General features: G+C 43.5%; 1 protein-coding gene across 2 annotated transcripts in view; it reads right to left on the reverse strand.

Annotated features, from left to right (window-relative positions):
- The window catches only part of COQ8A (coenzyme Q8A), a 218,060-nt gene that overhangs the window by 72,042 nt on the left and 121,618 nt on the right, over positions 1–24,400 (reverse strand). For both annotated transcript variants that reach the window (XM_033936782.1, XM_033936781.1), the window contains exon 6: positions 18,504–18,626. In XM_033936782.1, the coding sequence (XP_033792673.1) occupies positions 18,504–18,626 (123 nt within the window). The remainder of the gene's footprint in view (positions 1–18,503; positions 18,627–24,400) is intronic.

Below are 24,400 nucleotides of genomic sequence, written 5' to 3' on the forward strand. Positions count from 1 at the left end.
TAGACCACGACATTCTCTTACAAACTCTAGACTCAATAGGAATTACAGGAAAAGTTCTAACATGGTTTAAAGGATTTCTACAATCCAGAACTTAAGAGTCAAAACAAACAAAGAAAAATCAGAACCATGGTACAACCCATGTGGAGTGCCACAAGGATCTTCCCTAACTCCCACACTCTTCAACCTATACATTGCTTCCCTATGCTTCTACCTAGACAAACTAGATATTACATCCTACAGCTACACAGATGATATCACCATACTCCTCCCCTTCAACCAACTTGAGCCCTCCATGATAGGCACAATACACGGAACACTTGAAACAGTAGCAACATGGATGAAAGAACACAAACTAAAACTTAAACTTCATCCTCCTTGAAAACAGCAAAACCCCAACCTTAACTAACCTAGAATTAAACTTGATCTCATACCCCATTCAACCCACACTAAAACTCCTTTGGAGTGCTGATAGACAGAGGTTGTACTATGCAACCACAAATCAACAAAATAATAAAAACATCTTTCACCACTATGAGAAACCTAAGACAAGTTAGAAAATTCTTCGACAGAAAACAATTCCAACTCGTAGTTCAATCACTAATCCTAGGCTTAATAGATTACTGCAACCGACTATATCTTCCCTGCTCAGCAACAATGATAAAACAACTTCAAACAATACAAAATACAGCCCTAAGACTTATCTATTCGTTGAGAAAATATGACCACATCACAGAGACATACCACGACTCAAACTGGCTACCAATACAAGCCAAAGTACACTTCAAATTCTATTGCCTACTATTCAAAGCTATAAACGGAAACAGCCCTACCTATTGGAACAATCAACTAACTCATCCCTCCTCAAACAGACATAAAAGAACCCACACAATATTCGCACACCCACCAACCAAAAATGTAAAACGAAGAAAAATGTATGACAACCTACTAGCCACCAGAGCAGCGAAACTGGACTGACAACTCACCAACCTGCTGACTTCAACCACAGACTACAAAACCTTCAAAAAAGAAACAAAAACCCTACTCTTCAAAAAATATATAAAACCAACATAACACAACCAATAATGTTCTAAATCTAGCCTACACTACCAACTACCCCTTAGCAATTTAGATAATGTTCAATCTATTCCTAAATACTTGTTCATATCTCTTCAATATGTACTTCTTAAAATCATAGCAATTCTTATGTAATCCGCTTTGAACCGCAAGGTAAAGGCGGATTTCGAAATGGAAGGCTCTATTTATGATTTATAAATAGTTGTACAGAATATTGTCCCTTTTTATACTTTATTAAAAAAGATTTCAATATAAAAATCATAAGTGCAAATGAGGACAGAGTCAGGGACAAAGCTCATGGGGACAGAGATGGAGCCTGTAAGGATGGGGCAGGGACAGTGGCTGCAGGGACAGGGACAAACTTTGGCCCCATATCATTCTCTAATGTACAGTGCTGTGTGCACCTAATAGCGCTATACTCGTAGAGATATTTATAAGCCAGCTAACATTGCTCTATACTTTGGGAACCATAACTCATAGCACAGGTCAAGAACTAAAACTGGGAGACATTTCCCAAGTATATATATAAAAACTGATGGAATTCTGCTGGGAACACTCCTCAGCAATGAGCAGTATTCATCTTAGGGTATTCTCGTTTGTTTCTTTTACACCCACCTAAGGGATAAAAAAGCAATATGTTCGAGTCCTAGCAACTTGATAATGATATCAAGTTTTTGTGGGAGAATACAGAAGCAGATTGCTGGGCCTTTTTTCTGCACAGTATAAATTTGATATTGTCATTGTTGTTGCATCAAATGTGATCCTCTGCCTCCAACACTACCCATCTGCTGGGTGGTACATTGTTAGTCTGACATCTGAAACCTGTCCACCTTGGGAGGCCCTGCTGGTGGTGAAACTACCAATAGCATAGCTTTCAGCTTCACAGATGCGCTCAAGCTCCAGTGACACAACAAGCCCATGTACCATGACTAGAGAAAAAAGAAAAAAAGCTATATACAGAGTCATTAACTGAGATACATAGCTTGGAATGCTACATCAGAACATAAGAATTGCCACTGCTGAGTCAGACCAGTGGTCCATCATGCCTAGCAGTCCGCTCACTTGGCGGCCCTCTGGTCCAAGACCAGCATCCTAACTGAGACTAGCCCCACCAGCGCATAGATCTTTTGAATCACCAAATATTTATATTTTTAGCATGTAAAATCACCTCTGTAATGGAAGTATGAGGCAGACTGGAAATCAAGGCATAGAAAATTATGTATACATTACACTGTGGACTCCAGACATAAGAGGGAACTGGTCCTGGAGACTAAGGACTATCAGATTCAGGGACATGCCACATCGAACTCTGAAATTTTGCTGGGGACAATGCGGTGGTTACTGGTACAGATACAACAACTACTAATACTACTATTTAACACTTCTGTAGCACTGAAGGGCATAAGCAGCGCTGTACATTTTGACATTAAATAGATGGTTGCTGCTCAGAAGAACTTAATAATAATAATAACTTTATTTTGTATACCACAAACAGTTCAGAGCGGTTTACAATGCAAGAGACTGTACATACACAGCGAAGATACAATGCCAGGGAATGTATTATGCAGTTGAGAGCAGTTTACAATGCAGGGGACTGTACATATTCAGCATAGGTGTTTATACAGCGAAGATACAATGCAGATTTAGATTTAAGAGACTGTACATATACAGCGGAGATTTTTATACAGTGAAAATACAGTGCGAGAGACTTGTAGAGCACGATACGATGCAAGACGCAAGTTGGACATGATACTAGACGAGGAGGAACTACGCGATCCCCACCAACATGGATTCACCAAGGGTAGGTCCTGTCAATCCAATCTCATCAGTTTCTTTGACTGGGTAACAAGGAAACTGGATTTGGGAGAGTCCCTAGACGTCGTGTACTTGGACTTCAGCAAAGCTTTTGATAGCGTCCCCCACCGCAGGCTATTGAGCAAAATGAAATCGATGGGATTAGGTGAAACACTTACAGCATGGGTTCACGATTGGCTGAGTGGTAGACTTCAGAGGGTGGTTGTTAATGGTACCATCTCTAAAACATCGGAGGTAGCCAGTGGGGTGCCGCAGGGCTCGGTCTTGGGCCCGATCCTGTTCAACATATTTGTAAGAGACATGACTCAAGGACTTCAAGGTAAAATAACATTATTCGCTGATGATGCCAAACTATGTAATATTGTGAGTAACGGCAATCTGTCCGACAGCATGACGCAAGACCTGCTTTTGTTGGAACAGTGGTCCTCGACCTGGCAGCTTAGCTTCAATGCTAACAAATGTAAGATCATGCACCTTGGCAACAATAATCCGTGCAGAACGTACACATTGAATGGAGAAACCTTAGCAAGGTCTGCCGCAGAACGGGATTTGGGAGTGATCATCAGCGATGACATGAAAACGGCCAAACAAGCGGAGAAGGCTTCATCTAAGGCTAGGCAAATGCTGGGTTGTATCCGGAGAAGTTTTGTTAGTTGGAAGCCCGACGTCCTAATGCCTTTGTACAGAACCATGGTGAGGCCTCATCTGGAGTACTGCGTACAATTCTGGAGGCCACATTACCGCAAAGATGTGCTGAGAATCGAGTCGGTACAGCGAATGGCCACCAAGATGGTCTCAGGGCTCAAGGATCTATCATACAAAGAAAGGCTGAACGAATTGCGGCTATACTCTCTCGAGGAACGTAGAGAGAGAGGGGACATGATTGAGACGTTTAAGTATGTCACTGGTCGCATCAAGGTAGAAGATAATGTTTTCCTTCTTAGGGGACCCTCAGCCACAAGAGGACACCCGCTGAAAATAAAGGGCGGGAAGTTTCATGGTGACACCAGGAAGTACTTCTTCACTGAAAGAGTGGTGGACAGCTGGAATAGGCTCCCAGTACAGGTGGTTGAGGCCAGCAGCGTGCAAGTTTTTAAGATCATTTGGGATGCTCATGTCGGATCTCTTCGAGGGAAAAGGTCATCAGAGAGCAATTAACTAGGGGGGTGGGTCAATGGAGTGGGCAGACTCGATGGGCCTTGGCCCTTTTCTGCCGTCACTTTCTATGTTTCTAAGAGACTATATAATGCGGTTAAGTGGATTACTATGCAAAGATAGTTACATATATAGCGAGGATACAGAGTGGTGAATGGCCAGAGTGAGCAACCAGTATCAGTTACGGGAGGGTGCTGGGGGGAGGGGTAAGAAGGAAGGAAGGAAGTGTTGGATTGAGGGGGAGGAAAGGAGAGATCGGGGGAAGGAGAGGTGGTAGGGTTTGTTTAATTGGAGGGGAGGGGTTCGAGAAATTTATCATAGAGGTAAGATTTGAGAGATTTTCTGAAGGATAAGTAAGATGGGGCAGATGAGATGAGGGTGGTCAGGCAATCTGTCCATTTGCCAGCTTGGAATGAGAAGAGTTCTATTAAGGAATCTTTTGTAGGTGCATCCCTTTGGGGATGGATAAGTAAACAGATAGGCATTGCGAGTTCGATTGGTGCCTGGGAAAACAAAGTGGTGAGACAGATATATCGGGGACTGGCCAGTTAAGATTTTGAAGCAGAGGCAGGCGAATTTGAAGATGACTCTCGCTTCTATTGGTAGCCAGTGAAGTTTTCTGTAGTAAGGGATGATATGGTCTGACTTTTTGAGGCCATAGATTAGGCGGACGGCTGTGTTTTGGATGAGTCTCAGGCGTTTGATGGTTTTCTTGTAGGAGCCCAAATATACTATCTAAGTTGGACAGATAGACATAACATATAGGGTTGGGGATGCAGAAACCAAGGTGAGAAGAGTTAGGAGTTGAAAGCAGTCTCAAAGAGGTGAGCTTTTAACTTGGACTTGCAGTTTGTTCCAGGCATAAGGCACAGCAAGACAGAAAGGACAGAGTCTGGAGTTGGCAAAGGAAGAGAAAGACACAGATAGGAGGGACTTAACAGTTGAGCGGAGCTCTTGGGGAGGATGGGGGGACATATGGAGGAGAGAAGTGATCATGAGGGGCATCTGAGTGAATCATTTGTAGGTCAATAAGAGGAATTTGAATTGAACTCAGAAATGGATGGGAAGCCAATGAAGTGACTTTAGGAGAGGGGAAACATAAGTATAGCAGTTCTCACAGAATTTGAGTTGTGCAGCTGAATTCTGGATGGTCTGAAGGGAAGAAAGATGGCAGTGTGGAAGATCTTAGAATAGCGAGTTGCAGTAATCTAAGAGTGAGGTGATGAGGGTGTGGATAAGGGTCAGAGAGGAAAGGTCATATTTTGGTAATATTATAAGAGGAAGAACAGGCAGGTTTTAGCGATATGTTGTATCGGGGCAGAGAAGGAGAGAGAGAAATCAATGATGACTCTAAGACTGTGAGCAGACAAGACAGGGAGGATGTGAATGTTGTCCACAGAGACAGAGAACAGGGGAAGTGGGGAGGTGGGTTTAGGCAGGAAGATGAGCTGCTCCGTTCTAGCCATATTCAGTTTTAGATGACAGTGAGACATCTAGGCGGCAATGTTGGACAGACAGGCTGAGACTCAGGTCTGGGTTTAAGCAGAGATGTCCGGTGCAGAGAGGTAGATTTGGGAGTCATCAGCATAGAAGTGATACTGGAAACCATGAGAAGAGATCAGCACTCTAAGTGAGCAAGTGTAGACTGAGAAAAGGACTGGTCCCAGAACAGAGCCTTGAGATACACCAATTGATTGCAGGATGGCTGTGGAGGAAGAACCACCATTGCATACACTGAAGGTGTGATGGAAGAGATAGGAAGAAAACCAAGAGAGAGCAGAACCCTGGAATCCCAGCGAGGACAGCATATCAAGGAGTAGGCGGTGATCAACAGTATCAAAGGCGGAAGATAGATCGGGAAGGATGAGCATTGAGTAGAGGTCTTTGGATCTAGCTAGGAACAGGTCATTGGAAACTTTAGTAAGGGCAGTTTCCATGGAATGCAGTGGGCAAAAGCCTGACGGAAGCGGATCAAGAATAGCTTGGGGTGAAAAGAAGTCCAGGCAATGGCAGTGAAAGCACAGTTACTTACCGTAATAGTTGTTATCCAGGGACAGCAGACAGCTATTCTCACTAATGGGTGACATCATCCACGGAGCCCGGATGCGGACAGCCTTGCAAGCAGACTTGCTTGTAGAAACGTAGAAGTTTCGAATCAGCCGCATTGCGCATGCACGAGTGCCTTCCAGCTCAGCGCAGGGCGAGTCTCCTCAGTTCAGATAGCTAGCAGAGAAGCCAACCAGGGGAGGTGGGTGGGTTGTGAGAATAGCTGCCTGCTGTCCCTGGATAACAACTGTTACGGTTAAGTAACTGTGCTTTATCCCAGGACAAGCAGGCAGCCTATTCTCACTAATGGGTGATCTTCAAGTAACCAGAATGGGATTGGGAGAATGTTGGCAACTTAGGAGAATAAGTTTTGTAATACTTTCTGGCCAAAATGGTCATCCCGTCTGGAGAAAACATCCAGACAATAGTGAGATGTGAAAGTATGAACCGAGGACCAGGTAGCAGCTTTGCAAATTTCCTCAATAGGTGTGGATCTGAGGAAAGCTACTGAAGCTGTCATTGCTCTGACTTTGTGGGCTGTGACTTGACTCTGTAGTTGTAATCCAGCCTGGGCATAGTAGAAAGAGATACAAGCAGCCATCCAGTTGGAGATGGTACGCTTAGAGATTGGATGCCCCATCTTGTTTGGATCGAAAGACAGAAAAAGTTGAGGAGCAGTTCTGTGTGGTTTGGTCCGTTCTAAGTAGAAGGCCAAAGCACGTTTACAGTCCAGAGTATGAAGAGCTGATTCTCCAGGATGAGAATGAGGCCTTAGAAAAAACACTGGAAATACAATAGATTGATTGAGATGAAATTCTGAAACCACTTTAGGTAAGAATTTAGGATGAGTACGGAGGACCACCTTGTCATGATGAAAAACTGTGAAAGGTGGATCAGCAACTAACGCTTGCAGCTCACTGACTCTTCGAGCAGATGTGAGGGCAATGAGAAACACCACTTTCCAAGTGAGAAACTTAAGATGAGTCGTAGACATTGGTTCAAATGGAGGCTTCATCAATTGAGCAAGAACAACATTGAAATCCCAAACCACTGGAGGAGGTTTGACGTTGAAAAGTCCTTTCATGAATCTGGAAACCACCGGATGAGCAGAGGGGTTTCCCTTCAATAGGCTGATGGAAAACAGCAATTGCACTGAGATGGACTCGGATCGATGTAGACTTGAGGCCAGAGTTGGATAAGTGCAAAAGATAATCTAGAACAGAAGATAAGGAGGAATCTTGAGGCTCCTTATCGCGAGAGATATACCACGTAGAAAATCTAGTCAATTTTTGGTGGTAGCATTGTCTAGTGGCATGTTTCCTAGAAGCCTCTAAAATGTCTCTTACAGGTTGAGAAAACTGAAGAGGAGTTATGTTGAGAGGTAGCAAGCTGTCAGGTGTAGAGACTGCAAGTTGGGATGAAGTAGAGATCCTTGACGGAAAAATCGGTAGAAGGTACCGCTCCCTGCTGCTGAGTTGAAGTAGAAGGGAGTACCAAGGCTGTCTCGGCCACCGAGGAGCTATCAGAATCATGGTGGCATGATCGTTCTTCAACTTGACAAGTCTTGAGAATGAGAGGGAATGCATACAGGAAGAGATTCGTCCAGTCCAATAGGAAAGCATCTGCCTCGAGTCAATGAGGAGAATATATCCTGGAGCAGTACTGGGGCAGTTTGTGGTTGTGGGGAGCTGCAAAGAGATCTATCTGAGGTGTTCCCCACTGTGAAAAAAATGTGACGGGAGGCCAGATGAATGGGAACACGAGTATAAGCCTCCTTGAGATCCAGAGAGCATAACCAGTCGTTCTGATCTAGAAGGGGGGTAAAGGGACGCCAGGGACAACATGCAAAATTTTTCTTTGACTAAAAATTTGTTGAGAGCCCTGAGATCCAGAATGGGTCGCAGAACGCCTGTCTTCTTTGGAACGAGGAAGTAACGGGAGTAAAATCCCCTGTTCTGTTATTCTGAAGGAACTGGTTCAATGGCATGGAGACGAAGCAGAGCTTGAGCTTCCTGAAGAAGAAGGGCGGTCTGGGATGGGTTGGAAGGATACTCTCTTGGAGGAAGCTCTGTTGGAACCTGAGTGAAATGAAAAGAATATCCTTCCCTGATGATTGAGAGCACCCAGAAGTCAGATGTAATTGTCTCCCATTGGTGATAAAAATGATGGAAACGACCTCCTACAGGGGGAAGAGAGGACAGAGATAGAACGGTGGAGGTTATGCTCTGTTTTAAATAGTCAAAAAGGCTGCGCAGCCTTAGGTGCACCAGAAGGTTGAGATTTCTGTGGCTTCTGATTCTGCTGTTTCTTGGGAGGCGGACGAGTGGATGAGGTCGTGAAGGCTTGGCAGAAGCTGGCTTAGGCTTTGGAAGCAAAAGACAATGGAAGCAAAAGATTTTTCTTGGTGGCTGCCTCGATAGATTCATCGAAGAGGTCATTGCATGTATAAGGAATATTAGCCAAGCGGTCCTGAAGATTAGGGTCCATGTCAATGGTGCAAAGCCAGGCCAGGTGGCACATTGCTACAGAACAAGCAGTTGCCCTGGCGGACAACTCGAAGGCATCATAAGAAAACTGGAGAAGATGTAATCTGAGTTGTGACAGAGTAGCTATGAGTTCTTGAAACTCAAAGTGCTTCTGTGTATCTAAATAGCTGAGAAATTTAGGAAGAAGATCAATGAGGAACTTGAAATAAGTGACAAAATGAAAATTATCATTGAGGACTTTGGAGGACATCATAGCATTTTGGTAAAGACGACGTCCAAACTTGTCCATGGTTTTCCCTTCCCTTCCAGGAGGAATGGTAGCATAAACTCTGGAAGGATGGGACCGTTTTAAGGAGGACTCCACAAGCAGGGATTGGTGAGATAACTGTGAATTCTCAAATCCTAAACTAAACTAAACTAAACTAAACCTTAGGTTTGTATACCGTGCCATCTCCACAAGCATAGAGCTCGGCACGGTTTACATGGTTAGGTTGAAAAGGAGCTACAATGAAGGGTTATAGGAAAGGAGCTAGGAAGATAAAGAGGGACAGGGAACCAAAAAGCGGGAAGTGTTAGATTTTTGAAAAGAGCCAAATCCTCTGCAATGGAGAGTTCTATACCTGGAGTCCAATTTGCCTGGAACAGCAGGAATTGCATAAGGAGTCTCCAGGCATCGTGTAAAAGTCTGAGACAAAAGCTTGTGAAGAAGAAGCTTAAGGGACTCTGCAGGAGGTTGAGGAAGCTGCATGACTTCAAGGTACTCCTTAGAGTATTTAGAACCAGCATCTAATTGAAGGTCCAGGTCAGCAGCCATCTGACGAAGAAAAGAAGAGATGTTATATCCTCCCCCCATCTTCCCTCCCTTTTAAATTGGTTTTCTTTTTATCGATGTATTTATCAACTTTCCTTTTCCCCTTTATCCTCAAGCTCACGTTTATACTTGTAATTTGACTAATTAATGTTTACACCTCCCCCCTTTTTATAATGATTTATTTTTAACTTTTTATTTTTAACATTGTAAAACAGCCAGGTGTCCATTGATGATCGGTATATTAAAACTTAATAAACTTGAAAGATAGCTGATCCGCTAATGCCCTGCCTCGAGAGGGACTCGAGGACCTCGAGGCAGCCTGGGTTGAAGATGAAGCCTCGGCGGGAAAATAGTCTTTAAAAGAATAAGGAGACTTAGACGAAGCAATAGAAGCTGCTGAGTCCTCGAGGTCTGGAAGCGGAGACCTCAATCGAGGAGTCAGTGGTCTGGTAAAGCTGGAAGGTGTAGATCGAGGCTTAGTTGAAGAAGGATGCTCTTTGGAAGAAGAGCTATGCCTGGAGGTATGCCTCGAGAAAGGCCTTGATCGACGACAAGAGTGGTGCTTGGAAGCACGTCTCGAGGATCGAGGAGACTTCGCCCCCGAGATGGAAGCAGACATTGCTACCAGGGAATGGATGGGGCTAGAAACTGTAGATCTAAGCTCAGGAGGCTTGGTGGAGGAATCTCGAGGCACTCCCAAAGACTCTGCTCCTTGTATGGAGTGTGAGGATTCCTGTTGAGGCACTTGCAAAGAATCTACTCCTTGCTTAGAGTACATAGATGCCAGACCAGACACTTGGAAAGACTCTGCTCCCTGCATAGAGTGTGAAGTTTCAGCCCGAGGCACAGGAAGAGGCTCGACCTTGCGGGAGTCTGCAGAATGGCCAGGCTGGATTAGAGAAGCCAGTTTCGGTCCTATTTTGGTTAGGAACTGAACAAATTGCTGCTCTAACATGGTCTGGAAGGAAGCCGGACAGGATGGATCCGCGTCTGAAACCAGACCACCTGCTACGGCTGGAGGTTCCAAAGTGGCAGTGGAAATGTGCTTCAACTTGGAAGTCTTAGCAAGCTTGAGGACCACCGCTGGAACTTTCTGCTGAGCTATCTGACCTGAGGATCCAGGGGAAGATACAGTAGGTGTACTCGAGGAAAGAGCTGCCGCAAACGAGGAAGGTTTGATGAGGCTCAAGGTCGGAGTCGTGGAGGCAGGAGGACCCTCGGTAGAAGGTGGAACCGAGGCCACTTTCGAAGTCGAGGGTGTGACCGAAGAGTCCATCCCAAAAAGCTTCCCCACTAAAATCCGACGACGTTTAAGGGCTCGAGGTTGAAGAGTAGCACAGCACTCGCACGACTTCAGTTGATGGTCCGGCCCAAGGCACTTGAGGCACCAACGGTGTGGGTCCGTAAGGGAAATCGCACGCTAGCACTGGCTACACTTCCTGAAGCCCATTGCTGGCCGGGACATAGGAGGAAAAATAGCCGCAGCGAAGTCGAAGCCCGCAGCCAAGTGGCCTGCCCCACCAGTCAAACAGAAGAAAATAAAATAAGATTTTTTTTTTTTAAAACTAGAAATTAAGAAAATAACAGCAATTCGTGAAGAAAATAAATACAAACTGCGGTGAGAGAAGGCACGAAGTAACAAAGTTAAATGCAAAGAGTCAAAGACGAACTTCTTGGCTCCAAGAAAAACTGAGAACTGAGGAGACTCGCCCTGCGCTGGGCGGGAAGACACTCGCGCATGCGTGGTGTGGCTGACTTGAAACTTCTATGTTTCTACAAGCAAGTCTGCTTGAGAGGCTGTCCGCATCCAGGCTCTGTGGATTACGTCACCCATTAGTGAGAATAGGCTGCCTGCTTGTCCTGGGATAATAGCACATTCAAATAACTTGGATTATAAGGGGAGGGGACAGATGGGGCGATAGTTGGGGGGGGGCACACGGAGTCTAGTTAGGGTTGGGGTTTTTTTTTAGGAGGGGTGGGACAAAGGTGTGTTTGAAGGCACCAGGGACAATTGGAGTGGAGTGCAATAGGTTGAGGATGTGACATATGGGAGGGATGACAGCGGGAGAGGTAGCGCTGAGTAGGTGAGTGGGAATAGTATAAGAGGAGCAGGTAGTGGGTTTGGAGGATTAGAGAAAGAAGATGTATGGTTTCTTCTTCAGTGATTTCAAAGGAGGAGGAGAGGGTGGCAGGTATTGAGGGGAGGTTAGCAGAAGAGACAGTCTGGTTGAGAGCTCAAGGTAAATCTTCTGGATCTTATTGTAGAAGAGCTCTGCCATAGTCTGGGAAGAAATTGAAGGGGGAGACTAGAGGTGAGGGTGCTTTGAGTAGGGAGTTTATTGTGGTAAAGAGACAGTAAGGGATAGAACTAAGAAAGGTAGTTAAGTGGGTAAAGTATTCTTGTTTGGCAAGCGAGAGGGCAGACTGGAATGATGTCAACATGAATTTGATGTGTATGAAGTAAGGGTGCGCATGAGATTTAAGCCAGAGACAATTGGTGGAGCGGGCACAAGAGCATAGGCAGCGGATGTAGGGGGTCATATTAGTTGAGGAGAGGGATAATACTGCAGAGGGCTTCAGGGTCAATAGCTTGAAAGTTTCTGAATGAATTGGTGGCGATTGGCTAGGTCTGGGGTGGGGTGATGAATTGTGAATGTTAGTAGATGATGGTCAGAGAGGGGAAGGGTGGTATTGCAGAATTTAATGGTTGAGCAATTGGAGGAAAGGATTAGGTCCAGGCAGTATCCGTTTTGGTGTGTAGGGGTGGTGAAGCACAGCTGGAGATTGAAAGAGGATGTTAGAGCAAGGATCTGGGAAGCAAAGGAGTTGGAGGGGTCGTCGACATGGATGAGGGAAGGGGATAAGGGCTTGTCTACAAAGAAGGAGAGCCAGGAGTTGAAGTCGGTGAGGAAGGGGAGTGGGACATATTGGGGGATTGGTAGATGACTGCTACTCGGAGAGGTAGGGGAGCGAATAGACAGATGGAATGGACTTCAAAGGAGGAAGAGTGTTGAAATTGTGGTGGGAGAAAGGGTTGAAATCTGCAAGAGGGTGAGAGTAGCAGCCCAACGCCTCCTCCTTGACCAACTGGGCGAGGCATGTGGTAGAATAGGTAGCCTCCATGACACACAGCAACAGTTGAAGTAGTCACCAGGGTAAATCCAGGTCTCCGTTAGTGCGAGCAGGTGGAGTGATCAAGAGATGAAGAGGTTGTGGATGTAGACAAACTTGTTGGGAACAGAGTAGGCATTCCATAGGGCACAAGAGAAGGGCAGGGAGGAGGAGAGGATTAAAAATAAGGTTGGTGATATTGCGGGTTAGCCCCCAGGAGTAAGGTAGTCTGTAAGAGTAGGGAGGGAGTTGATTAGGAGGATCAGGATTGGGGATGCTAGGAGAGCAAGAGGAGGAGGAAGAAGATATGGGTGAGGGTAGGGGAAGTGAGGGGGACCTGCTGCTATGATATGGGTGAGATGCACATAGGGAAAGAGGGGATGACTGAATGAGAGAGAGAAAGTGCTGGATCTTTAGGGTGAAGAAGAGGGTAGTAGATAAGAGGAAGGAGAGGCAATAAGTTGAGTGGTGTGGTATTAAGAGGTTCAGTGGCTTGGGGATAGGGGAGAGATTAGGGATTGTTAAGGAGTAAAGGAGTCACGACAATGGAAGAAGGAAGGGGAATCAGGAAGAAACTTGGTTGTGGGCTAGTCTAAAGAGCAGAGGGGTCACGTGCAAAGATAGTATCAATATCATAAAGAGGCAGCAAGATTGAGATGAGAGGTAAATCAGTCCTAAGTGTCCAGAACCTTTTAACCACCTTGCCATGCGATCCTTGGAAGTGAGCCAACAGTGCAGGTAGTCTAGGCTTCGAGTTTCTTAATTGGGCCAGCAGGAGAGGTGCCTCTCAGAAGAAAAAGTTTTAAATCCTTGCTATGTGATCCTTGGAGGTGGAGGAGGAAAGCCAACAGTGCAATTAGGCTAGGCTTGGGCTAGGTACAAGATCCTTTATCCAGAATTCCAAAAACTAAAAAGCTTCAAAAACTGAAATTTGATGCTAACCGAAGTATTTAATTTCTCCGATGTGACACATGCTGAGATCAATGCAGGAGCATGAGTTTCTTCTGATCTCAGGTCAAAAGGCTGGAAATAGAGAGCTGCAGATTCCAGGGTGACAGTAAGAAGCAGATAAGGTTGGAGAACTGGAAAATGGCAAAGAGATGCAGATTCTATCTAGGGCAGAAGTGAGAAGCCAAAAAGGAAGTGTTTATCTCTGTCAATAGCATAGAAAGTTGAAGTATTGAAGAAGCTTGATAAAGGTGTGTCTGTACAATGGCTGACTGAAGAATATGGTGTGGGAACAAAAACCATAAATGACTTAAGAAACAGAAAGATAAGTTGTTGAAGTTTTACAGCGAGAGTGATGACCAGAAATTAACATTGCATAGAGCAAAAAAACAACAATTTAGATCATGTGCTGATTGAGTGGGTTCAGCAGAGAAGGCATGAACGCATGGTTTGATGGTAACTAAGCAAGCCAAAAAATACCGTCAAGAACTGAACATTGACAGTTAGTGTGAATATTCAGAAGGCTGGCTGCAAAAATTTAAGAAGCGCCATGGTGTTAAATAACTAAAAATATTTGGTGAAAAAGCTTCTTCTGATTACGAGGCAGCTAAATTTGCTAAGAGGGTACCTGATGGAAACCTTGGTCCTGAACAAAGTTACAGTGCCGATGAAACAGCTCTCTATTAGCACTATGTTTCTAGAAAAACACTGACAACAGCTGATGAACGAGCACCATCTGGTTTTAAGGACACAAAGGACAGGGTAACTGTTCTTGCTTGTACCATAAGATTTAGATCAAGTTCTTAAGTTACATTGTTTATAGTAGCATTTGTTTAGGAAGGAAGGGTGAAGGGTAAGACACAAATTAAAGTTGGCAGTGATTGGAAAAAGTCAACGTCCACCTGTGGACTATTATGCAAACAAGAAAGCATGGGTAACCAGAGAAACATTTAGGGATTGGTTCCATAACCAAGAGCTCATTGTAGAGAAACGGAACTGGAAGAAAACTGTGCATTTTCACTCCTTCTAGACCAGGGGTAGGGAACTCTGGTCCTCGAGAACCATATTCCAGTCGGGTTTTCAGGATTTCCCCAATGAATATGCATGAGATCTATTTGCATGCACTGCTTTCAATGCATATTCATTGGGGAAATCCTGAAACCCCGACTGGAATACGGCTCTCGAGGACCGGAGTTCCCTACCCTTGCCCTAGACAACTGTTCTGCACATCCACCTCAAGAACTGTGATTTATTTCCCACTTTCTTACTACAACCTTTGACCAAGTGGAAAGACTTCCAAAACGGCCTGCTTAATACAATTAACAGAGGCATCAGAATCCAAGAGTGTCTCAAAGAGCTCAGTCTTAAGGATGCCATTTATACACTTGCCAAAGCCCGAAAAGATGTAAACTAGATCGGCATTACAAAATGCTTCGAATAAGCTTTGGCCATCAACAATGTTTGATGAAAATGAATATGTAAAGGAAGACTTTGAAGATTTCCAAGTCACTGATGAAACACTGATGATTCCAGAAATCTATCATCTTAAAATGTTAATAAGTTAATGTCTTTAGATCATTTATTATTCTATTGTCCATTTATTATGACTTTTTGGAAATCAATTTGGGACCAAATTAATTGTTTATTAGACAATCCAGTGGCATTGTCATATGATACTGTGCTGTTTGGTATGGCAATGAGAGCAAAAAGTCAGATTTCTTCAAACAATAACAAATTATTACTTATAATGACTGGGGTTTGCTATTCAACAAATTACGTATAATTGGAAAAACTGGAGTAGATTAAATTATAATTTTTAGTGGAATTCCTTATGTAAAATTTATAAAATGGAAAGATTTATTGCAATACAGTGAGGAGGTTTCAGGAAATTCAAGATGTGTGGGAGCCATTAACAAAATATTGTACTGATTAGATGACATTTTTTCCCTTAACTTACAGGTTCAATTATGAGGGAGGAGGGGGGTTAATTTTATTATTATATATTGTACAAGGTATTTGATTATATAATAAAAAGGGGTGGGAAGGGTGGGAGATAACAGCATATTATTTGTACTCTTGATGATTAAGTGATATATTTATGGATAATTTGTTTTAACATATTGATACATTTATTGTAAGTTTGAAAATGAATAAAGAATTATAAAAGAAAAAAAGTTAATAAGTTGGAGGCAGCTGATATTAATGAAGTGCTAAATATTGACCCAGTTGCACCTGTTATGCATTCCTTCACTGAAGGCGAGATTGCTGAAATGGTGTTAAATAAATGCATGATAGTTGTGGTGATGAAGACCTTCTGAACACTAGAAAAAAGATCCCTATAGATCAGCGGTCTCAAACTCGTGCCCTCCCCAGGTGCTTTTTGCAGCCCGTGGTCTAGACGCAATGATCACATGTCAGCTCCCTTGCCGTGGTCATTTTTCCATTCAAAGCCACAGGCGATGGCGGCAGCAGCTCCTCGCGTGATCCACGCCTACATCAGAGAGAAGGCTTCCAATGCAGGCACAAGGAGCCACCACCCGCAGCTTTGAACAGAAAAACAACCATGGCAAGAGAGCTGACACTCGATCATTGTGTCCAGTGAAGTGAAGGGGAGGGAGGGGAAAGAGAAATGCTGCTGCTGCACAGGAAAGGGGGAGGGAAATGCTGCTGCACAGGAAAGGGGGAGGGAAATGCTGCTGCTGCACAGGGAAGGGGGATGAATGCTGCAGATGCACAGGGAGAGGAGGGAAATGCTGCTGCTGCACAGGGAAAGGGGGAGGGAAATGCTGCTGCTGCACAGGGAAGGGGGGAGGGAAATGCTGCTGCAACAGCACAGGGAAGGGGAAAAGAAATGCTGCTGCTGCACAAGGAAGGGGGAGAGAAATGCTGCTGCTGCACAGGGAAGGGAATGGAAATGCTGCTGCTGCACAAGGAAGGGGGGAGGAGGAAGATAAATGCTGATGCTGCACCCGATTGGGGGGGAGAGAGAGGGAGGGAGGGAGAAGGAAGACAAGGGAGAGGAGACGAATAAGAGATGCCAAGTCCGAGGCAGGGAAAGGAAAGGAGATGCCAGGGCATGGGGGGGGGAGGGAAGGAGACAGATGCCAGACCAAGGGAAAGGAAGGGAGGGAGAGAAAGGAAGGAGAGAGATGTCAGACTGTGGAAATAGGGAGGGAAGGAGAGAGAAATAGAAAGATGCCAGACCAGGGGAAAGGAAGGGAGGGACAGAAAGGAAGGAAGGAGAGAGATGTCAGACTGTGGAAATAGGGAGGGAAGGAGAGAGAAATAGAAAGGGAAGGGAAGACAAGGAAAAGTAGATTTTGAAAAGAAAGCAGAAAAATGAATGTTAAGTTAATGCCAAAGATAGATGCAATTTACTGTGATATATTCAGGGATGTTAAATATAAATCAAGGTCAGAAAGAAGGTCAACAATATCTATTGGTGCAACTGACCTAAATTGGTTACAAAACCTATGGAGAGTGATCAAACTTAGGTTTATAAAAATACTCAGAGATATAAAACTCTGTAAGGAAGGCTGAAAAATCTCCCTTGGGTGAAGAGTTCACCTTCCAGTCATTGTTATTTTATAAAAACTTTGATCACTAACTCCAAAGATAGTGTATTTACTCAGTTTCAAAAAAGTTTCACATAATTATTTAGCTGTATATTTGAAAGTCACTGTATGGTATATATAATGCTGTTTACACTTAGCTTCAGTGCAAGGCAGAAAGTGAAGATGGAGAGAAAAACAGTCAAAGGACAAGAAGGCCCTGGAAAGATTGTTAAATGCACAGAAAAATAAAAATCACCAGACAACAAAGGTAGGGAAAATGATTTTATTTTCAATATAGTGATTGAAATGTATCAGTTTTGAGAAAGGAAAGATGTTAAACTTTAATTGTGAAGGCCGCAGAAAAAATAGAGCACTAGAGGGCTGCAGAAAAAATAGTTTTACCTCATGCAAAATTGTCATTTCTTTAATAAGACATTAACTATTTTTTCTGTGGCCCTCCAAGTACCTACAAATCCAAAATGTGGCCCTGCAAAGGGTTTGAGTTGGAGACCACTGCTATAGATGATATGGTGAAAATAAATGACTAGTTAATTACTGACATGGAACAACATGCATTTATCAGTGAGCATGAGGTAATGACAGTGTACTCGATCAAGAGAGACTACTGAAATAGATATCTTTGTTAATTAGACAATGACACTGGAAGAAGTCTTTAGAAAGACAGCCATTGTTCCTGGGAGAACGGTATAGAAAATTAAATAAATAAATAAATAATAAAATAAATCAGATAGCCGAATACAGACAGAAGATGATGCATGTTAAGACGTTTTTGGTTAAGAAAGACTATCCCCCTCTTCTTCGAAACTGCGCTAGCGTTTTTTAGCACAGGGAGTTGCGCTGGATGGCCCACGCTGCTCCCGACGCTCATAGAGTTCTTATGAGCGCCGGGAGCAGCGTGGGCCATTCAGCACGGCTCTCTGCACTAAAAATCGCTAGCGCAGTTTCGTAGAAGAGGGGGTATGTGTGACTAAAGTGACACAGGGACAAATTTGTCCCCATCCCCGCGAGTTCTGTCCCTGTCCCATTCCTGCAAGCTCTGTCCTCATCTGCACAAGCCTCAAACTGCAGACGGGCCATTTGGCCTTTATCTGCCATCATGTTTCTATTTTAAAACTATAAATGTTCAAGGCTTGTGTAGATGAGGAGAGCGCTTGCAGAGATGGGTCAGGGACAAGGAGGAAATGGAGATAGATCCTACAGGGACAAATTTCTCCCCATGTCATTCTCTATGATTATATTTGGAACAAGTTTGTGTTTGAAGTGTTTAATGTTTGCAATTCTTTCCCCATTAATGTGCACTCTTTCAGCCCCTTTTACAAAGCCATGGTAGAAATTGGAGTACAACACAAATTGTATGTAGAAGTTGTAATTGTTGGATTGCACATTAAAGGAATCTTTGCCACAGAACAAACAAAATAGAACATGTGTGTTGTAAGAACTCAGATAAACTGGTTTCAAAAATTTGGCAGCACTGATACTCACCCTGAATGCTGAGCATCTGACCCAACTTCAGTGCAGCTCCACGGACCTTACACAGAGTCCGAACAATCCTTTCTGCATTTGCTTCAGACAGAAAAGGGCTGGAGTCCAACACGGCCTTTTTTCCTGAGAATACCAAAAGCACAAAATATTACTTACTGTTTAAGGCTGATTATTCCTAATCAATGAAAATCCCACACCAAACTCTTCTTTCAAAGCAGAACCATCCCAAGTTGGAAATACATCCTGTGCGACACACTCCCTAGAGCACCACTCGTACCCACTGCATTGCAACCAAGCAGGGAAGGCAATGGAGCCCCCACCTCCCCTGTGCCCTAGGTGGATGCTACGACCCTGCCCCATAGCAAGGGCAGCCTGTTCCAAGCTGCTATAGGAGTCACATAAGCTCATTCAAAATCCAGCAACAGAATTGTATAGAACCTGGAAAAGAAACCTTCATTTTATTGTCGCTTTGGCACTGACAAACTGAAATGCCTATTTTTTCATTTTTGGTCCTATTTTCATGCTTTACAGACAGAAATGCATAAAATACATTTTAAAAAATGCAAAACACTAATATAAACATGTAACAGGACAGCCAGTGAATAGTTATATAGATTTTAGATGACTTATATTTCAGTTAGAGATCTGTCAAATGGGAGTGTGTATAATAACTGTATACATGGAGGGGATATAGTAATTTCTATAAGGAGCCACCTAGTTTTCCATAACATGAAGGCATAGAAATTGCAGTATTCTAGTCATCTGCGCATGTAAGCGACTACTTGCATGCATCAATGATTTTACAGAATACTGGAATACAGTGGCAAAAAAACAGGGGAAAAGAAGAATGGAAAAGTACATGCAATGATTTGATGGTGTGTATTTTGGCTGTGGGCATGGGCAGAATGCACAGGTAAACATAGAAATTATAGAAGTCTTATTTACATCCTCGTATCCATTTTTTAAGCTCTAGATTGTTGGGGATAGTACAACTTTGTTAAGATCTAGGCACAGGCACTTTCAACAGCTATAGGGCTGATTAAGTAATTGTATCATATGTAGGCATGTTAATAAAATATTAGCATATCTAAAAAGAACGTAATTACATTTTCAAATATCCCTTAACATAAAAATAACCACAAATCCTAAATTATTTAAAGTGATTGACCTCAGTGGCACTTCGTTCAAGAGATATATAAGCCAACCTAGTCAAAGGTCGTCAAAATTCACTTATAATTATTTTCAAAAATCTTCAAAACTTCTTCAAACTTATATCTTCTCAATACTTATCAATAAGAGGTAATACTCATAGTTGTCAATGATCTTGACTTCTTGAGGGTCCCCAAGACCACTGACAAAGATGAGTATTACCTCTTATTGATAAGTATTGAGAAAATTTACGTTTGAAGTTTTGAACATCTAAAGAATTTGAAAATTATGAGTGAATTTTGACGATCTATGACAAGGTTGGCTTATATAAGAACATAAGAAATGCCTCCGCTGGGTCAGACCTGAGGTCCATCTTGCCCTGCAGTCCACTCACGCGGCGACCCAACAGGTCCAGGACTGTGCAGTAATCCTCTATCTATACCCTTCTATACCCTTTTCCAGCAGGAAATTGTCCAATCCTTTCTTGAACCCCAGTACCGTACTCTGCCCTATTACGCTCTCTGGAAGTGCATTCCAGGTGTCCACCACACGTTGGGTAAAGAAGAACTTCCTAGCATTTGTTTTGAATCTGTCCCCTTGTAACTTTTCTGAATTCCCTCTTATTCTTTTATTATTCGAAAGTTTGAAGAATCTGTCCCTCTCTACTCTCTCTATGCCCTTCATGATCTTATAAGTCTCTATCATATCCCCTCTAAGTCTCCTCTTCTCCAGGGAAAAGAGACCCAGTTTCTCCAATCTCTCAGTGTATGAAAGGTTTTCCATCCCCTTTATCAGACGCGTCGCTCTCCTCTGAACCCTCTCGAGTAACGCCATGTCCTTCTTAAGGTACGGCAACCAATACTGGACACAGTACTCCAGATGCGGAAGCACCATCGCCCGATACAATGGCAGGATAACTTCTTTTGTTCTGGTTGTAATACCCTTCTTGATTATGCCTAGCATTCTGTTTGCCTTCTTAGCGTCCGCTGCGCACTGTGCCGTCGGCTTCATTGTCATGTCCACCATTACCCCCAAGTCCCTTTCTTGGGTACTCTCATTTAATAACATCCCTCCCATCGTATAGTTGTACCTCGGGTTTGTTTCCCACATGTAATACTTTACATTTCTCAACGTTGAACTTCATCTGCCATCTCGTCTCCCATTCCCCTAGTTTGTTCAAGTCCCTTTGCAATTCTTCGCAGTCCTCTTTAGTCCGAGCACCGAGCCCTAAGGGACCCCACTCGTGACCCTCCTCCAGTCCGAGTAGTGGCCCTTCACTCCTACCCTCTGTTTCCTACCCGCCAACCAGTTTCTGATCCATCTATGTACGTCTCCTTCTACCCCATGGTTCTTCAGTTTCCGGAGTAGGCGTTCATGGGGCACCTTGTCAAAGGCTTTTTGGAAATCTAGATATATCTCTCTTGAATGGAGATTATTGCTCAGAGAAGAGCCACTGAGGTCAATCACTTCAAATAATTTAGGATTTGTGGTTATTTTTATGGTAAGGGATATTTGAAAACTTATAGTTACATTAACTGACCTTACCAAATTATAATGTACTGGTAATAGATTTGATTTCATTATAAAAAGAAAAGTAGGCATCTAATTTTCTTTACAGCATAGGCTCAAAACAGGTGTAATAACCAGTGCTTATAGCAAGCACCCTGTTAATGAATTACTCTGAAGTTCTTTCAAGTTGGATGGACATAGCTACAGAATGAACCTAGGCTAGTGGAGTGTTATATTTATACTTTTTAAGTAATTCATTGTATGTACAGTTTAGATCAAGCATGTCAAACTCAAAGGCTGACACGGGCCAAATAAACAAGATTTAAGTTTGCATGGACCGCAAAAAAGCAAAAACTTAATTTTTCATATAAACTTAGGTTTATTTTGAAAAGTACAGTATAAAAAAAGAACAAGAGCAACGATAAAATTAATGTTTTCTTCCTGACACTTGGCATCTCTTCTCTGCTACTATTTTTCCTATTTCGGGGGTTGACCGCAGTGATTACTTTTAAAACTGACCCAAGGTGAATGTTGGTAATTCTGGATCTGATAGGAGCCTTTACGGTAGTTTTCTTCCATCTTAACTCCAGTTTTCCACACTCTTTGTTTTAAAATGCTATGATGTTCCAAGTGAACCAAGGAGCTTTATGAGAATAGATGATTTTCTTCTCAGTTACTGGAGCTAGATTATCTAAGACATTCACTGATTGAACCTTCCAAACATTAAATAAATCATTAGGATCAGAAGCTGATGTAATATTAAGTAACAATGACAAAGTAATATTCCAAAAATACATATCAAATTTTGGTCTTGTAAGTGAAGTTCTCCCCTTAGCAGAATGCCTTAACATAGTAAATGATCCATTCAGTCTTAAGGCAATGTTGAAGCAACAAACCAATAATTATTCATTTTGCTTAAGTTCCAGAATAAGATGCCTTCCCCTCAATATGCATAATTGATTTGATTTTAATACTTAATATACCGTTAAAAACTTAAGTGCTATAACAGTTTACAAATCTAACAGCAGCTCTTTATAACAAGTTACAAACTTAAAAACATCTCATTGTACAACAGTTATTATTATACTAATTATACCATCACATCCATAGGACCCACCCCAAATATAATAAAGCACAGTTACTTACCGTAACAGATTCTTCAAACTTTCAGAAAATAAAAAAACAAGAGGGCATTCGGAAAAGTTGAAAGGGGACAGATTCAAAACGAATGCTAGGAAGTTCTTCTTTACCCAACGTGTGGTCGACACCTGGAACGCGCTTCCAGAGGACGTTATAGGGCAGAGAACAGTTTCAGGGTTTAAGAAAGGATTGGACAATTTCCTGCTGGAAAAGGGGATAGAAGGGTATAGATAGAGGTTTACTACACAGGTCCTGGACCTGTTGGGCCGCCGCGTGAGCGGACTGCTGGGCGCGATGGACCTCAGGTCTGACCCAGCAGAGGCATTGCTTATGTTCTTATGTTCTTAGGTGTTATCCAGGGACAGCAGGCAGATATTCTTGACTGATGGGTGACAGCACCGACGGAGCCCCGGTACAGACAATTTTAGAGTGATTGCATTCTAAGAACTTGGAAAGTTCTAGTAGGCCGCACTGCGCACAAGAAAGGCTCAAAGATGGAGACAGCAAACTACAGACCAGTGAGTCTAACATCGATAGTGAGCAAACTAATGGAAACTCTAATCAAACACCAATTAGATAAGATCCTGGATGAGGAGAATCTACGGGATCCCCGACAACATGGATATACTAAGGGGAGATCCTGCCAATCCAACCTGATCAGCTTCTTTGACTGGGTAACGGGGAAGCTGGATATTGGGGAGTCCCTGGACATCGTGTACCTGGACTTTAGCAAAGCATTCGATAGCGTACCACACCGCAGGTTACTGAGCAAGATGAGTTCTATAGGATTAGGTAACACATTGACGAAATGGGTTGGGAGCTGGCTTGGAGGTAGGCTCCAAAGGGTGATGGTGAACGGCACCCCCTCCGAAATGACGGAGGTGATTAGTGGAGTACCACAGGGCTCAGTCTTGGGCCCAATCCTATTCAACATCTTTATAAGAGACTTGGCAGAAGGGCTTCGAGGTAAAATAACATTATTCGCCAATGACGCCAAACTGAGTAATGTAGTGGGCAAATGCACAACAGACGAAGATTCAGTGCCCGACAACATGATGCACGACCTACTCCTACTGGAGCGATGGTCTAGGACATGGTAACTCAACTTCAATGCCAAAAAATGCAAAGTTATGCACCTGGGCAGCCAGAATCCATGCAAGTCTTATACCCTTAATGGCGAGATCCTAGCAAAAACGGTAGCAGAACGAGACTTGGGGGTAATCGTCAGTGAGGACATGAAGTCTGCCAATCAAGTGGAGCAGGCTTCATCCAAGGCAAGACAAATCATGGGCTGCATACGAAGGGGTTTCGTCAGTCGTAAGGCGGAAGTCATTATGCCATTGTATAGATCCATGGTGAGGCCCCACCTGGAATACTGTGTGCAATTCTGGAGGCCGCATTATCGCAAGGATGTGCTGAGACTGGAGTCGGTGCAAAGAATGGCCACCCGGATGGTCTCGGGACTCAAGGATCTACCATACGAAAAACGGCTTGACAAATTACAGCTATACTCGCTCGAGGAGCGCAGAGAGAGGAGGGACATGATCGAGACGTTCAAGTATCTTACGGGCCGCATCGAGGCGGAGGAAGATATCTTCTTTTTCAAGGGTCCCACGACAACAAGAGGGCATCCGTTGAAAATCAGGGGCGGGAAACTACGAGGTGACACCAGGAAATTCTTTTTCACTGAAAGAGTGGTTGATCGCTGGAATAGTCTTCCACTACAGGTGATTGAGGCCAGCAGTGTGCCTGATTTTAAGGCCAAATGGGATCGGCACATGGGATCTATTCACAGGGCAAAGGTAGGAGAGGGACATTAAGGTGGGCAGACTAGATGGGCCATGGGCCCTTATCTGCTGTCTATTTCTATGTTTCTATGTTTAAATGACCTGAACTCATCTTACACGCCCCTTCCCTTGCCCACCTTTTTGATATAGCCTTCAATCTATAACCCTACTGCTCACTACTCTAGCCAGAAGATTAACCCTCCTCTAACTGTATACCCAACCCTTGCATCCTGTTTGTCTCTCTTATCTGTTTAGATTGAGCAGGGACTGTTTCCTTCGTGACTCCATACAGTGCTGGGTACGTCTAGAAAT

This window comes from Geotrypetes seraphini, chromosome 3 (genome assembly GCF_902459505.1).
Source record: "Geotrypetes seraphini chromosome 3, aGeoSer1.1, whole genome shotgun sequence".
Taxonomy (NCBI): Eukaryota; Metazoa; Chordata; class Amphibia; order Gymnophiona; family Dermophiidae; genus Geotrypetes; species Geotrypetes seraphini.